The sequence below is a fragment of the Hypomesus nipponensis genome, chromosome 14, assembly GCF_054491055.1.
Source record: "Hypomesus nipponensis isolate SF chromosome 14, ASM5449105v1, whole genome shotgun sequence".
Lineage (NCBI taxonomy): Eukaryota > Metazoa > Chordata > Actinopteri > Osmeriformes > Osmeridae > Hypomesus > Hypomesus nipponensis.
In genome coordinates this window covers 14,720,839-14,736,211 of record NC_140374.1, presented here as the reverse complement: position 1 = coordinate 14,736,211, position 15,373 = coordinate 14,720,839, and the positions used below count along the sequence as shown (strand labels likewise).

The window sequence follows — 15,373 nt, the reverse complement described above, 5'->3', positions numbered from 1 at the left end:
TAGCTGGTGGGGGGTACCAGGCAGTGGGTGTCCAGTGCTAATGCAGCCCCAGCCCCAGGGGTCCAGCCCCATGCTTTGGTACATCTGGAGTAGCCTTTAAACCATCCAACTAGTCTCATCTAGTCACAATAGATAGCCAAGAATATGAAGATTTCGTTTAGAAGATGTTTTTGACAAATTGCTCAGTCAGCATGAGGTTTTCTTACAGTCCCGTCTTGTCATCGATTTTTTCACAGTCTGAAAAATAAGACCCTGAGACTTGTCAACTTAAGACTTCCAGAATCAATTCAGTATGAGAGCTTGATATCTGTTCCCCGAGAAGTGTGTCAAGGTTAGTCAAGAACAATGCTCTCCTGTAGAACCAGAACCCCCAACCCCCTTCCATCAGTTTTCAAGCCCCCACCCATTCCCAGATCCCGTTCATTTTCAATTAGGTTATCCCTCAAAATAGACTTACTCCCTAAGGCAATATTACGATGACATTTCTGATTGTTAATGAGTTTTTAATAGTGCCAATAGTGCCAACACACCTGAATGGACTTACAAGGGACAACCAGATTAGATAAACGCAGGTCAAAAACAATTAGCATTAAGTTCCACCCAGAAGCCCGTGGAACAGTACCCCCACTGACAACCTTCTGGCTAGTGTTTTAAGATATTGCTTAAGGATCGTCTGTAATTTCACAAGGGAGGACCCGTCAGGTTTTCTCAGATACAAAGGTTAAGGAAGTACGCAATTAGCGGCATATCAGTGTAGGTCGGACCATAATACCAAACAAATCAACTTTGAGAGACGATGATATTGAAAGAAGGAAGACAGCCAGGGCAAGCAGATCCAAAGCTTGGAGGGACAAGCAGAACATGACGGTCCTCCTTGCACTACTGGTCAGCTGTGTCAGCCCATGTCAACTGTGCGAAGGGGGGACCCTGGGAAAGGGTGTTGCTGGGACGTGGAACACAGTCACGCTTGGCTGAGGCAGGCAGCATCCTGCTAGACCTCCCTCTGTGTTTGCAGCATGTGAGGGGGTGGCAAGGGATTCAATCCAATCCCATCCCATGTGAAAAAGCCTTGTATTTGTATTTGAGAGACCTTTCAGCGATCGATAGGAGGAATCTTAGGCTTCATAAAGTGGGTTTAAGTCACATTTGAATTGGTAATTTTGACAAGTATAACATTAGTCATCTCTTTGTCCTGAAATGTGTACGCTGGGGAATTATGTGGTGATGATTGTTGTTGGAAAGGATCAGGCAAAAATCCTTTTTAAATACTTGTTAGAGGTACTGTATTCATCTGTATGTGACAGAACTTGTTACTTGTTACTTAACCTTGTCTTTGAACATCTGGCATTAATGTGGTTTATCACTCTTCAGTTTTGTTTATTCCTATCCTTGGACGACATTGGGCATAATCTGTATGGTCTATTAGATTATGCCCACATCTACATGAAGCCAAGCCAAAATGGTGTCCCATGTTCAGAACGAATCCTTTATGCATGTGGAAATCTGGTTAAAATGATTTGCCACAGTTGTGAGAAGCCGACTCTTTGATGAAGTGAGACAGCCTCTTCAACGGTTCATCCCATTGTCATGTGCTTTGATGGAACAGGAAACACAATGTCTGGTGTCAGTGGTTATTCATCATGCTCCGATTTTAATGACATGGCGGGTTTGTAGGTTGTGTGTGTACCTATGCAAGTAGGGAGTCAGATGGCTGAGCGGTTAAGGAATTGGGCTATTAATTAGAAGGTTGCAGGATCGATTCCCGGTTGTGCCAAAATGACATTGTGTCCTTGGGTAAGGCACTTCTCCCTACTTGCCTCGGGGGAATATCCCTGTACGTACTGTAAGTCGCTCTGGATAAGAGCGTCTGCTAAATGACTAAATGTGTGCACATACATGGATGTAAACATTTGTTAGAAAGTAAACTTTATATCATTATATGTGCCCACTCAATGACATGTTTTTCAACCTAAACATGATAACTTTTATCATTTTAATCTGGTTACCTTTTAACCCTTCAGATGGATGTCAGCAGGACAGTGACTGTCTCAGTCTGCAGTCCACTGCTCACCAAAAATATTCTCAAGAAAAGACTGAGATGGTGCTTATAATGGTGTTCCGAATGGCTCACAGACAATCCTTCACACACACAACCACACGTGCACATGCACACAGACAGATCGGATCTTTTCAATTAGAATACGGAGTGCTATCATGTTCGGACCCTGCTTAGCATTTAGATACCGTCAATGAATGAGCCTGTGTACACTGAGGAAGATCGTGTCAACGTTCAGTCTCTGCCTCATGTGAGCACAGTCCAGATGTCACAATGATGACTCTCTCTCCCACCCTTTATCATTACTCGATATGTTCTATTGAAATGACAGAAAAACTAAATAGGTCCAGGTAGGCATGATTCTTTTGTTTTAGGTTTCAAGTGTGGTGGGTGTGGACTTCTGAGAAGTGGCTGTGTTCTGTGTGTGGATTTTTTCTGAGTGGGGGTAGTTTGCCTTATAAAGACATTTTAGTAACTTGAATGAGATATAGGGCCCGATCTTGCACCCAGCGCAAATGACTTAGTCAACGACGAAAGTGTCATTCCTAGTTTGCACTCGACGCAAAGCTGACTTTTCCTTCCACAGACGCACGTCGAAATGACCTTGCCCTCCAGTGGACGGTTCAGCAAAAAAGGAGGCGTGTTCCGGCGCAAACGTTCCCTGGGGCTATCTTGTAGTAGCCTGATGTTGTCATACTCATAATTCTAGTCAGAATATGAGTCTGAAAACTCTCCGTTGGGCTGTGACTACTGGGCGTGTTTCAACTGAACTCGTAAAACAAATGCCTCTACGCTCAATTGGATAGACCTACAACCAATCAGAGCAACGTAATATGTTGTTTGTTGAAAACGAATTCAACCCAAGGGCTCTTTCGTGACGTTGTTGATTATGTTACTGTTGATCATCTGTCCATCATCGTATAAAGCCCGCCCTGGCAATTTCATTGGTCAGCCCAGATCCTGGTTTTATGTAGTTGTTCCCAATACGAGACCCTCCAGACCCAACTTCCCGACCACATGGGCGGGGAGAAGTTGGGCTGGCAGCCTGGCTAATCTTGCAGTTTCCGATAAACAATTCCGCTACTGACGTGGCCTAAAGTCAATGGCGCATTATTCAGATGCTATTTAAAGGGCGCAAGCTTGGTCCGTGCGCACTGCTGGCGAGGCCAGGGTCTTCTATCTGCGCCTGGCAAATCTGCCGTTATAATAGTAATTCACCATGGAACAAGTGCCACTTTTAAAGGGAATATGAGATGATGCTCTGATTGGTTTATTGCACGTTACGCCCAAACCACACCCATTAGTAATGTAGCTACTTCAGACCAACCCTTTTTAGGGTTAGTTGTTATTTTGCCACCGGCAAAGCTGAAGTCACGCCCAAAGTTACTTGCGCTTTGCGTTTTGATACTTGCGTTTCAGATTGTCAAAATAGGGCCCTTAGGGATTTAGTCGAAAAAACAAACTCAGTTTTCCTTTTTATTTATATCACCAGGGAACAACACTGTTGTTCATATCGTAGAGCCCACCACACTAAAGATATTTTACAGTGCTTTTAAATGTCTTTACCCATGAACCATACTCTATACATCAGAGTTTATGTTCCATTTCGTCATCTTTCGGGGTGTATAGTGGTTGGGTAAAAAAAAGGTTCCCTAAATCGTAATGACAAATCCATCTTCTTTTGATCCCGCTCAATCTTTCTCTTCCTGTAAACAACTAGGTCGGTACAAGCGTCTTGTTTAAAACCTCCCAAATCCCACTCTAAATGTTTAGAGATGCTTGGCGGAGAAAGCACTGACCGAAGCAATTACAAAAAAAGAAAAAAAACAGACTTTTCCATCCTTCGCAGCAAGCACCCACTGATGTTACTGTGAGATGGTCTAAGTGGTAGCTGCTTGAAATGGGACAACCGAAAGATAGCATGTGTGCACACTTTGGGAAGAAAAGGAGAAAACGGGTACATGGGGCGATCATAGCTGTTCTCTCTTTTAGACCGTCTGGAAAAGGAAACACACTCAATCTGTGACCATGGCAATGTTGTCAGTGTCCAGGGGAAGTCACTTTGGCTGGTGGCCGTATGGGGTTCCTCTTGTTTTCTTGGGACTTTGAAGCCACGTTTCTTGCATGCTGATTTGAACCACGAGAGCAGCCATAGTGGGAAATGACCAGCCTGTGTTCTGGCCTCTACCTCTCCTCATTGTCATCCAGTTCGGTTCAAACGGTTTCCAAAAAACGTTGAAATGACTCATCAGAAGGACTGTCTAAATAAACATGGCCTGTCCGTCTGTCTGCGTGTTTTGGTCTGAGTCCAGGAGGGTGGTGATGGAAACCTTAAACGGCCAGATGCATTACTCATCCTCAATCAGGGAGACTCTCTCCCTGGGTGTATCATTATGCTGAATCGACTATACACGTGTGTACACATCCAGCACTCACCCACAATTGCAGTGTTGTTCTCTATCTTCTCTCTACCACACTTACATGAAATGAACACACACTCCCTCTCTCACGCATCGACACACATTAGCACACATGTACTGAGCCTTGCTGTCTCATCACCCTGATAGATAGGACCTGGTGGAGGACAAAAAGACTGGAAGCAAAAATGGCAATTAAAAGTGAGAACTCGCAACGTAGCTCCCCCCCCCCCCGCTCTCATTTCACACATCCCCTCTCCCTCCCTCGTCTTTGGCACACACGCGGTGTGGTGTCCCCATGCCACCCGGACACTCTCCAGGCCCATTCTAACTGGGCACTATCAGAGGGAGTGCCAACCTCGATGGGGCGCCAGCCTGCCAGTCTCACAACATGCGCCCACGAAGACGCACAAAAGCAACTGACCCAACTCATGGGTGACGGGAGACTGTGATATTTCCACTCGTCTTCATACACAACCTCAATGAAAAGCAGTCTCATTTATGCAGCTACGCGTGCTACCATTGCGTATACTAACAGCCTTGGTAAATTTGGCAGTGGGGCCTCAGATAATACATTAGCAGGTTTTTTTTAAGACGTCAGTCAGTTAAACACAGGTGATACAAGAGAAAAAGAACATTCAAATCAGAATCTGCAGAGTTTAATTCCAGACTACATCCCTTTTCTGTTTTTGTCCCGGCAGTTGTCTGATATCTCTGTGTGAAGTGGGATTTTCATTTATCTAATTTCTTTGGTCTTGGGAAGCATCTCTGGGGACATGGTCCTTACCTACATACTCTGTCTGCACCCGTGTTAACAGCCACAGTATATCAGGAAGAGGTTTATGTTTTTAATTGTTTTATTTTATAGTAAATGATTGTTGTATGCTGGATCATTGTCAAGGAATTGATGGATTCAATTGTTGTTCTGTTGTTGTCACAACAGTTTTATGATTTAATTTGTGGTTGAGTCAAATTGTTATTGAATGATTAATGTAAATGTGTGTGCTATATATATATATATATATATATATATATATATGTACACACATTGTGGATTAAATTACTTAGCAACATGTATAATATGTGTACAACTTCCGTGCTTTCAATGTAAATGATGAGATATTGGATTGAAGAATAATTTGCATTAGTCTTGTATGCACAGCACATTGTGACAATCTAGCATCATTGTAAGGCCATAAATACATATTGTTTAGCTTGCTTCTTTTTTCTTCTTATTAAAACCCTTTTTAAGTATTTGGGCCTGGAGTATAGGTCCCTAGTGGTCAGGCTCTGGAACATTTCAATGTGGAAGATCTTCCATTCCCCTTTGGAGATGTAGCCTTGTGGTTCAGTGTCCAGCTGTTCCTCCACATTAACAGCTTAGGCTGTGGACAAAGCCATTCACACGGCTAATAACTGTGGCACATTAGAGATCTCGGATCAGCAGCTGGACACACACACACAAACTTCCTTGGGAGGACCATCATTCATGCTTTTTTTCAATAAAGCAAAATGCCACATTGTGTTTCTCAGTCTTTGGTAATCCCTTTTGGGTTATTGCCGGCCATTGTTGGTTTGGGTGGCATCGCTCCATAGGGGATTTTCAACCTCTTTCCTTCGTTTCCAGATTCGGAATGGGGATGGTTGGTGATGGTGGCCATTTGGGTTGTGTGAGGGGGTGGGGTGACAGGTGATGGCAACCATTTTGACTCAACTTCCTGGAAAAAAAGTATATTATGCAATACAGGATGTTCTCTGGCCTTTCCCATCATTATACCTCTTTGACAATGTCAGGGGAGATAGCCATCGGTTCTTACCAACAACTAACGCTGAGATAATTTCACTTGGATAAGCTAATGCCTTTTAGGGACCAAACTTAATCTGAGGTGAAGGGAAGTAAAGGAACAAAGATGAAACCTTGAAAGAACCCAGACTTTTGTTGGGGTCCAACCATGCAGTCTGAGCCCTCAGGAGCCAGGACACAGTTAGCTCCCTCTCTGAGAAGTGGGCACTGCCCCCACCCGTACCCCTCAGACACCCCCTGTTCCTGGCGTCAGGGATTGAGGGTGGGTGCTACACATTTTGGCTTGGGCTACGGTCACCATCCCTCATGATCCCCCCCCCTCTTCCCCCCTCTCCACGGGCCTGCCCAGTCTCTCCCAGAGCTCAGTTAATCCTCTTACTCACCAGACGACTGGGTGACTGGATAACTGGATGTCTCGCAGGCCCAGAACCCCTCTTAAATACGTATACACAGACAGGTCTGCCCGGTCGCCAAACGATAAACACTGGTGTGGTAGTGGTAGAGGCCTCACTCTGTCTAACATGCTGCCGATTGCACTGAAACAGACTGAGGGGTTAGACTCCTTAGTCTGTTAGTGTATGTTTGGTCAAAATACTGTGTGGAGGGTTTCCACATGCTTAGCAAGTGCTCTTTAAATGCCTCTTGTATGAATTCACTACCTTTCGTCAACATGTGAACCTAATCCTTCAGTGTTTCTGAATGCTTCAGAGGGTTTGTCGATGCTGTGGTTGTGCGGCCATCAATTAAACATCATCTAGAGATCTGTTTCCAGTAGAAGGGAGTTGCAATTTAATTAAGTGATTGCAGTTACATTATGGTTAAAAGGCTTGTTTTAGGTGTAGTGTCAGACAGTACAGTGATACCGCAGTTCTTTCCTTACTTCTCATTGCTCAACTGGTCTGACTACTTGTTTAGAGCAAACCTTTTGGTTATTCATGACCACTGTACAATGAGACTGTCAGCATCTATTCACGTTTCACCAACACAAAGCCAGTGGCCAACCTTGAATTATGTGGAGCTGCACTGCCTGTCTTAACAATGTCAAGATATCAGATATTTATTTTATATGTATATTGAATGTATTTTTGGTATTAATAAAGGTAGCAGAATGAAGCTGTTAGATAAAACAGGTGATGAAGTGGTCATGGTAGTCGACCCATTTTTGTAGACAAAGTTTCTAACATGCATTAATATTACATTGGAAGCATGGGCCCACTCATCTGAGCAGGTGTGGTCTTTGTTGTCAATGCCACAATAGCCGACCCAGTCTCTTCCAATGTCTTCTTTGTGATGACCAAGGTTGCCTGTAACCGAAGCCTAGAGACCCTTTCATCTCTATATGTATATGCGTTGTGCTTTATTTGTCTACCTTGACAAGAAAAAAAAAAGTAAACTCCACAGACAGGAAACCCTAACCGTGGTCCTGGCATAAGCTGGAAGCGGCGCAAAAAAGCCTTCGCTGATTGAAGTGAAACTTAATAGGCCGTAGCCCAGACAGGCAATCAGGGGGACGTTGTACCTTAGACGTCGCCATGAGGAACTGTCTAGCAGTTAGGACACTCTCCTGGAGAGCAGCTTGCTCTTACTTACTTACTTTAGATGTCAGTCTGCGAGACGCACAGACTTTCTTACAAGGAGGTACTCCAACATTTCAAACTTTTGTCTTGTTTTGAACTTAGAGGGAGTGTGGTGTTGAGATACAGATGTTTTGAACTGTAAGACGAGCAACTCAGTCTGAATCTGGGTTGGTTTTTGTAAATGGAGAAGGGGAAAAAGCATCAGCTTTTATCCACAACTGTTTAATTGTTGAAATCTGAAACACTTGTGAAAATAACGTGTGTTAAATATACCACCGACATCGTCTGCTGTGTGGCCCATGCTTTTTGCACAGAGCCAAAAACAAATCTTGGCCCTGTGGATGATATAATATGGTGGGTGTACATATGAGCACACGTGTATTTGGCTGTTTGTCAACAAAGTGGACTTCATTTTCCATTTAAGTGTTTGGTGAATCCTTAAAATATCTAAGAAGGATCTAAGAATGTGAAAGGATTGTCAAGAATGTTCATGATTGAAGCAGCCTCAGATGGGCACATCAGTCTAAGGTCATACAAAGTGGCCGGACCGGGAGAGACAGAGACAGAAACACATTCTATTCTTTTGATAGTTTTATTGTCGGGAAAATTCCACCACAAAGAAAGGGGGTTCTGACGCCTATGTCTACGTAGGATTTTACATACCAGGTATTTTCTATTCTTGAGCTTAACTGGCCCCATTTAGTCACAAGTGCCAACTGATCCTGAAAGAGGAAAGGTAAGGTGATTCATTTGAGACAATAAGGAGACAAAGCCGAAGTAAATAGCTCCTGGATGATAATCCACTGTTGATACTAAGCACAGAGGTGGAGCCCTTTACTTACTGCACACACACACACACACACACACACATACACGCACACCTGTACACATACACTGTAAAAAACACGGTGTAATAGAATCTTATTCACTGAACAGCCCAGCTGGGAGGCAAGACAGGTGTTTCATGTCAAAGCCATTGTTGAAACTCTATAGTTTCCATTTCCATCTAAAAAGATTAAGGTTAGTTTAGCAGTCTCCTTTCTCTCTTAACCAGAACACACACCATCAATCACAGCGGACTGTACTGTAAGAACTCATGCCTGGATCAGGGAGAGGGAAAGAGAGAGAGAGAGACAAAGGGTGTTGAAAGTTTGACACTCAAATTCTCATCTCTAAATAAAGAAAGAATAGTTGATTGACAGGAATGAGTTGATACGGAAATAGCGAGTGTGTGTGAAGCGCAGAGAGTGTAAGACTGAGAGAAAATGTGGAAGTGATCTGGAGACCTTGAACTTCTTTACCAGACTAATCATAGGCTACACCAATGATCAAATAGTGTCAAAGGTCTTGGTGGGGGGGAGCGGGGTCCCCAAGGTGGATTGATTCATGGTGTACTGTAGCCAGATAGATCAGTGTTGTCAATGTGCAAGCCCAGCTTGGATCTTAACAAGATTCATTTTACATTGAGTACCAACCGTTTTGTACAAAAACTGCGTGACTGCATGTCCTGTAGCAGTCAAATCCGGTCATGAATTGGTTTGTGACATCTTAAGTAATTTGTTTTCATATGAAATCCAACGTGTGGTGCGGACTGTTCAATTGCATCTTGGTGGTTGTAAAGCTGCACAGCCATATTGCTAGTCCATGTGAACCTCATGGGAAAATGTTAAACTGATTGGGCACTGGTTAGCGAGATGCTGTTGGTTCTCACCGCTCATTCCGTGTAGGCCTAATGTTTGCTGCAGAGTTTGGTGTAACACACTTTAGCTACAGCAACAGGGGTTTTGCGCATATACTGTACTAGCTACACTAATGAGTCATTTTTGGTAGTGACGGTGACTATTCCTTAATGACCTGTTTCCTTGAGGGCTCCAGCCCCAATTGCGTCTCCCGGACTGCAGCAAAGCGCGTCTTATTTTAATGATACTAGATCCACACCATTATGCTGTGTGGTTTCAAAGAAGAGGTCTGGAAACAAAATCTAGTTAAGAATTCACTGGTGTTAGTAAAAAGAAAATGGTTTAATACCGGCTGTTCTTGAGCCAGACACAGTTGTTTTGGGTGTTTGTTTGAAGAGTACTACATACAATAAAGATGACATTTTATGGTTTTATCCGCGAAGATTCAGAATTTGCCTTGCGTGATGTTTTTTGGAGTTTCTCTTTTTAATCCCTGGAAGATCAGTGGTCAAATCTAAAAACATTACAAGATCACATCAAACTCAAAACCCCCTAATCTCAACATGGATATTAATGTTTTGAAAGCCTGACAATATGCACCAATTGTTTTGTTGATATCGTTAATCTTAAAAGGAACAATGCTAAATCTCTGGAAGTCAACAGAACTTGTTTTGATATCTTGCCTCTCTGTCTCTGTTGCAGCGGAAGTGGTTAAAGGCTACGGCTACAGGAACCAGCGCAAGTTCTCTGAAGACATTGACTGGTCCTACGCAGGTGAGTAATGATAACACCTGGTCAAGTTTGGAAAAGGAGATATGTTAGTGTGGTCCATCACGTGTAAAGATTCAGATTCAAGTCATCTTCAAAAGATTCGAGCTTTGGCTTATTGATGGGGCTTGTTGATGTTTTTCCTCTGTATATTGGATTGCCCTTCTGTTTCAAAAACCCCACAGGTGGCCTGAAGTGGAACTTTAATGGAGGTGCCACTTTGATGTGTTGTGGACAGTCACTTGGTGACCTCAAAGCAAGAGAAAATAATCCTGTGTGTGTGTGTGTGTGTGTGACAAAGATAGAACAAGTGCTTGATGTTGGTTGTTCAAAGTTATGACTTTCCAGTCTTATTTGACCCACTATACCAGAAACTCACCTGTCTCTGAAGCTGCTAGATATTGAACATGTTGGTTTTCCCTACTCAGAATGGAGATGCATTATTTGTACTGTTTGGTGCAGTGGTAGGTTATCACACCCTCAATCAACTGTAGTCCTGCTTGCTTGCCCTATGTGTGTGTGTGGGACCACAATCAACAGATACTTTAGGAAGTCGTGTCTGTGCCTGTGGGAAATATCAGAACGGATTAGCTCTCCCTCTATCAGCATGGGACACAGACCCGTTTTGGCCTTCACCAAGCCCATTAGACGTGACTGGTCTTGCCTTGTAACGGAGGTGGTTAAATGTGTCTTGTGTGTTGAAAAAGAGCCCCCAGTCAGAAAAGCTCTATCTCTCCTTTTCAAAAGAGAGTGAAAAGAGACTAGTATTTCCTTCTGAGGGAACATCCCTAATATCTCTTTTTTTGTGCATGTGTGTGTAGGGGGCGCATAAAAGCAGTGTTTGTATTTTTTTATCTTAGAATTAAAATATATACTTAATTTTTTAATTAAAATGTATTTTAATTTATTTTTCTATAGTACTTTATACAATTCTGGGTCATTAAGACAAGTTCAGTCTCATGAATGTAGTTAGAAGACAGAGGCCAGAAATGTATGATATTAATGCAAAAAAGAGCCTACTTGAACACATTATGTTGCAAACATTCATGTATCTCCTCCTCTCTCAGAGGAGATGATTATCGGATCCCTCTCCAAATTCTGCCTCTGCCGATTTTCAGGATTTGCATTTCAAAATGTTCTCCCTCCGAGAATCCTTTGTTCTTCTGAATCTAGTAAGGTTTATGGTGAGTGGTTGGTGGCTCACTTAAAAGAAAGTGGCCTTGTAAAAATACTAGTGTCCTTTCCTGTTAAAAATGTAACGATAAATGTATGGTATAGACTTATGTTACCCAGCATTTATGGGTTTATTTAGACACAGGAGCATGCTTTGTCGGTAAAATATGAAGAATGTAAACAAGCTGGTAACTATTTTTCTTCTATTAATAATGACCATAAAGGTGTGCCAAAACCCAGTGAATTTCTCTCAATCTCCCTATTTTATCTATTTTTCTGCACACCAAATAAACTATTTTTAGGTTACGGCGTTTTGCCTTGAGAATGTTACTGTACTCACAAAAAAAACTGCATTGTGCATTGGGGACATGTTTTTGGTGTGTCTTGTTTGTGAGTGTTATTTTATTTTTAAGTAGGCCAAATGTGTAATTCAGTGCTTGTTTTGGCATTGGTGGAATAGTGTGCGTAGCAAAAAACAATGTTCTTCCATTTGAGGTTGAAATAGTTTATTGGTGTGGTGAATTTTTTCAACAACATTGTTGCCAAAACAGTCTACGGTGCCACAAAATGAACCAACCAAAGAAATACATATTTTGGCATGGACGTTCCCTTTGAATATTTACATACAGCCACAAGCAGTGATGTTTGATCCAAATCCATCCCTCAGTCTCTGCCTGGCACATGAGGAAAACTAGAATCCAGACTCCCTGGTTCTTCTGTGGTCTTCTTCATTCGATGCACCTCGTCTTTCCTTGGCACCCACGCTCTCACTCTCTACTCTGCCTCACACCCGCCTGAATCCATCACCCCTTTTCTCTTTTCCTCCTCCTGTTGCTCTCAAGTATCTATCTATCTCCTCTCTCTCTCTCTCTCTCTCTCTCTCTCTCTCTCTCTCTCTCTCTCTCTCTCTCTCTCTCTCTCTCTCTCTCTCTCTCTCTTTCTCTTAATCTCCCCCACACACACATGCTTTCTCTCTCTGACCCCCCCCCTCTCTCTCTCTCTCTCTCTCTCTCTCTCTCTCTCTCTCTCTCTCTCTCTCTCTCTCTCTCTCTCTCTCTCTAATCTCCCCCACACACACATGCTTTCTCTCTCTGACCCCCCCCCCCCCTCTCTCTCTCTCTCTCTCTCTCTCTCTCTCTCTCTCTCTCTCTCTCTCTCTCTTCCTCTCACCCCCCACTCCTTTCTGAACACCCCACTCTTTATCTCTTACCCTCTACCCCACTCTCTTCCTCCCTCTCACCCCTGGTTGGCGTCATAACTAACTGAAAGTGGGTGACACGGTAGCAGGCTGGGACAACAATGGGGCCATTCTACAGGGGACGAGCGGACACAGGCGGGTAGACAGGGGAAATTGTTTTTCACTGGCCCGATTACCCTCTCCCAATACCACCCGAATGATACCCCTGTGCCCTATACCCCCCCCTCCCCCAACGCCTGTAACCCCCCAACCACTTGCCGTCTTTATTGCATAACAAATGCAGTTTGTCGTGCCCCACGGACATGCGAGTGTTGATCCGAACCCTCTGTGACACATTCGACCGACATGTTGCTGGTTTAGAGCAAATTGTAACCACCTATTGATTTAATTTTGTGGGTCATAAGTACTTTTTCAGTCATAATAGTTTTAGTTGAGTTCGTTCAACTAGTGGCCAATCATGTTGTTGTGTTCCTGTCTGTATTGTGACTGTCTGGGATGCGTACTTGGACCAGGTCCAAACTACATTTTTTACATTTTTTGTTAAGGCGCGAAACAGAGCCCCAATGAAAGCCCAACCAGCCCCCTGCAGTGTTGCTCCCCTCAGTCTCAACGTCTTCAACACAGACGTGCTGGGGGCGTCTGTGTCTGTGTCTGTGGGTGTGTCATGCAGTGGGCTTTGAGAAAGTGGATATTTGTGAAAGAACACATCAAAGTGCATGATTCAAAGACGCACACATACGTACGTAATTACAAAACAAAAGCACCTGTCTGAATCTGCCATCACACAATATTTGGCAGGGCTAACAGTCCGTTCAGTATTTCCTTTGTGTGTGTGCTTGTATGCAATATTTGTATACGTGCCTTCACTTGTGTCATACTGTAGCCGTGAATACGTGTGGGAGTATGATAAGGCTTGGCTGCGTGTGTGTGTGTTCATGTGGGCCTACACACAATTATACAGTTTCATGAGTGGGAGTATGCTGAGTGTTCCCTAGGCTGTCTGCTGTCAGTGATGCTTCCCTTTATCTTCTGCTTCCTCTCATTCTCAAACCACAATAGGCCATGCGAGACACAATAGACTCCCTCCCTCCCTCCTTCCCTCCCTCCCTCCCTCCCTCCCTCCCTCCCTCCCTCCCTCCCTCCCTCCCTCCCTCCCTCCCTCCCTCCCTCCCTCCCTCCCTCCCTCCCTCCCTCCCTCCCTCCCTCCCTCCCTCCCTCCCTCCCTCCCTCCCTCCCTCCCTCCCTCCATCCCTCTGTCTTTTTCCTTCTTCTGAAGCTACACTGGGACAGCAAAACCAACCACGAACACTGTAAACACCTCATCATGACAGGCAACATGAATAGACTGCTTCTTTCCTTTTACCCTGAAGATCAGTAGCTTAAACTGATCATTCTGTCTGCACCGTAAGCCATACTCCCCTGTGGCGTTACAGTATTGTAAAAAATAAAAATTATTTGTGTAAACTCTAAACAGAAGAAAGAAAAGCGGTGTCAAAAAGCTGAGCGGTGATGGAGTTGGGCTAGTGATCAGAAGGTTGCTGGATCAATTCCCCGCTGTGCAAAATGACGTTGTGTCTTTAGGCAAGGCACTTCACCCTACTTGCCTGTCCCTGTACTTACTGTAAGTCGCTCTGGATAAGAGCGTCTGCGAAAGGATTTGGAGAACAAAATGTGCCCTGTAGGTAATGGGCCCAGTCAAGATATATGACAGTGCCAGCAACAGGTGTGAGTCTAAACTTTTCAGAGGGGATGTAGTAAAGAATTAAATAAAGATGTGGTCTTGGTGGTTTTTGATTTGTAGTACATATTTGGGAAGTAGTATAGTGGTTTTGCTGAATTGGTTGTTAGAATATTCAGTAATTCAGGAGAGTGAGAGAAAGTGGTAGAACTGTGATCTCTGTATTTTTAAGGTACAATATACATATCCCCTTTCAGGATATCAGGCTAAGTAGCCTACACACTTATACTTTATGTTTTACTAGGTATGATAACATCTCTCCTGTAGTTGAGCCTCAGTTGTGGTCCCAGCTGACTAGCGTAGTGCATCACATCCACTGGGAGTGGAAGCCAGCATTGATATGCTAATTGCTCTGACCCACTTGCAAATCTGACCTTGTTCACGACCATTGTCTCCCAATGCTTCCCACATGTTGACCAGACGCGGACAATCATGTATGTACCTGGGTGTGTGTGTTTATACGCTAATGGCAGGTAAGTACTGTAGTTCATCCCAAAACCAGATGGTGTAAATCGCCCCATTTTTCACCAATTAAGTAATTGTAAAATTGCTGGAAATATGGGAACAAACAATCACCATGCCCAGCTGAACTGATATGAATAAACTGATGATTTAAATAAACTGATTGAAAAAACAAAACAAAAATAAACTTTTTCCTGTTAAAACATCAAGCAAAGCTGAGCTCCTACTAAAGTCACTAGCAGCAATAAGCTACATTGAACTGTACTGTTACGCACACAACCTAAACACATTCAATTCAACTGTATAAAGCTCTAAACAGTGCTCTGTCTGCATGAGTTTTCATAACATTGCAACATTACTTTGATACTTCGCTTAAAATACAAAGAGAATCAAAAAAAGACCATTAAAACAGCGAAAGTCAGCATATTATTTTATAGAAAACTATTGCCTTGTAACATAGTAACCTGTAGCCTTTTTGATAAAATGGCAAGGACCCCTGCA

At 43.4% G+C, this 15,373-nt stretch overlaps 1 protein-coding gene across 4 annotated transcripts in view; it reads left to right on the top strand.

The window, feature by feature from the left end:
• LOC146258754 (receptor-type tyrosine-protein phosphatase zeta-like) overlaps positions 1 to 15,373 on the top strand; it is a 46,269-nt gene that overhangs the window by 4,431 nt on the left and 26,465 nt on the right. For all 4 annotated transcript variants that reach the window (XM_084673248.1, XM_084673246.1, XM_084673247.1 and 1 more), the window contains exon 2: positions 10,236 to 10,307. In XM_084673248.1, the coding sequence (XP_084529374.1) occupies positions 10,236 to 10,307 (72 nt within the window). The remainder of the gene's footprint in view (positions 1 to 10,235; positions 10,308 to 15,373) is intronic.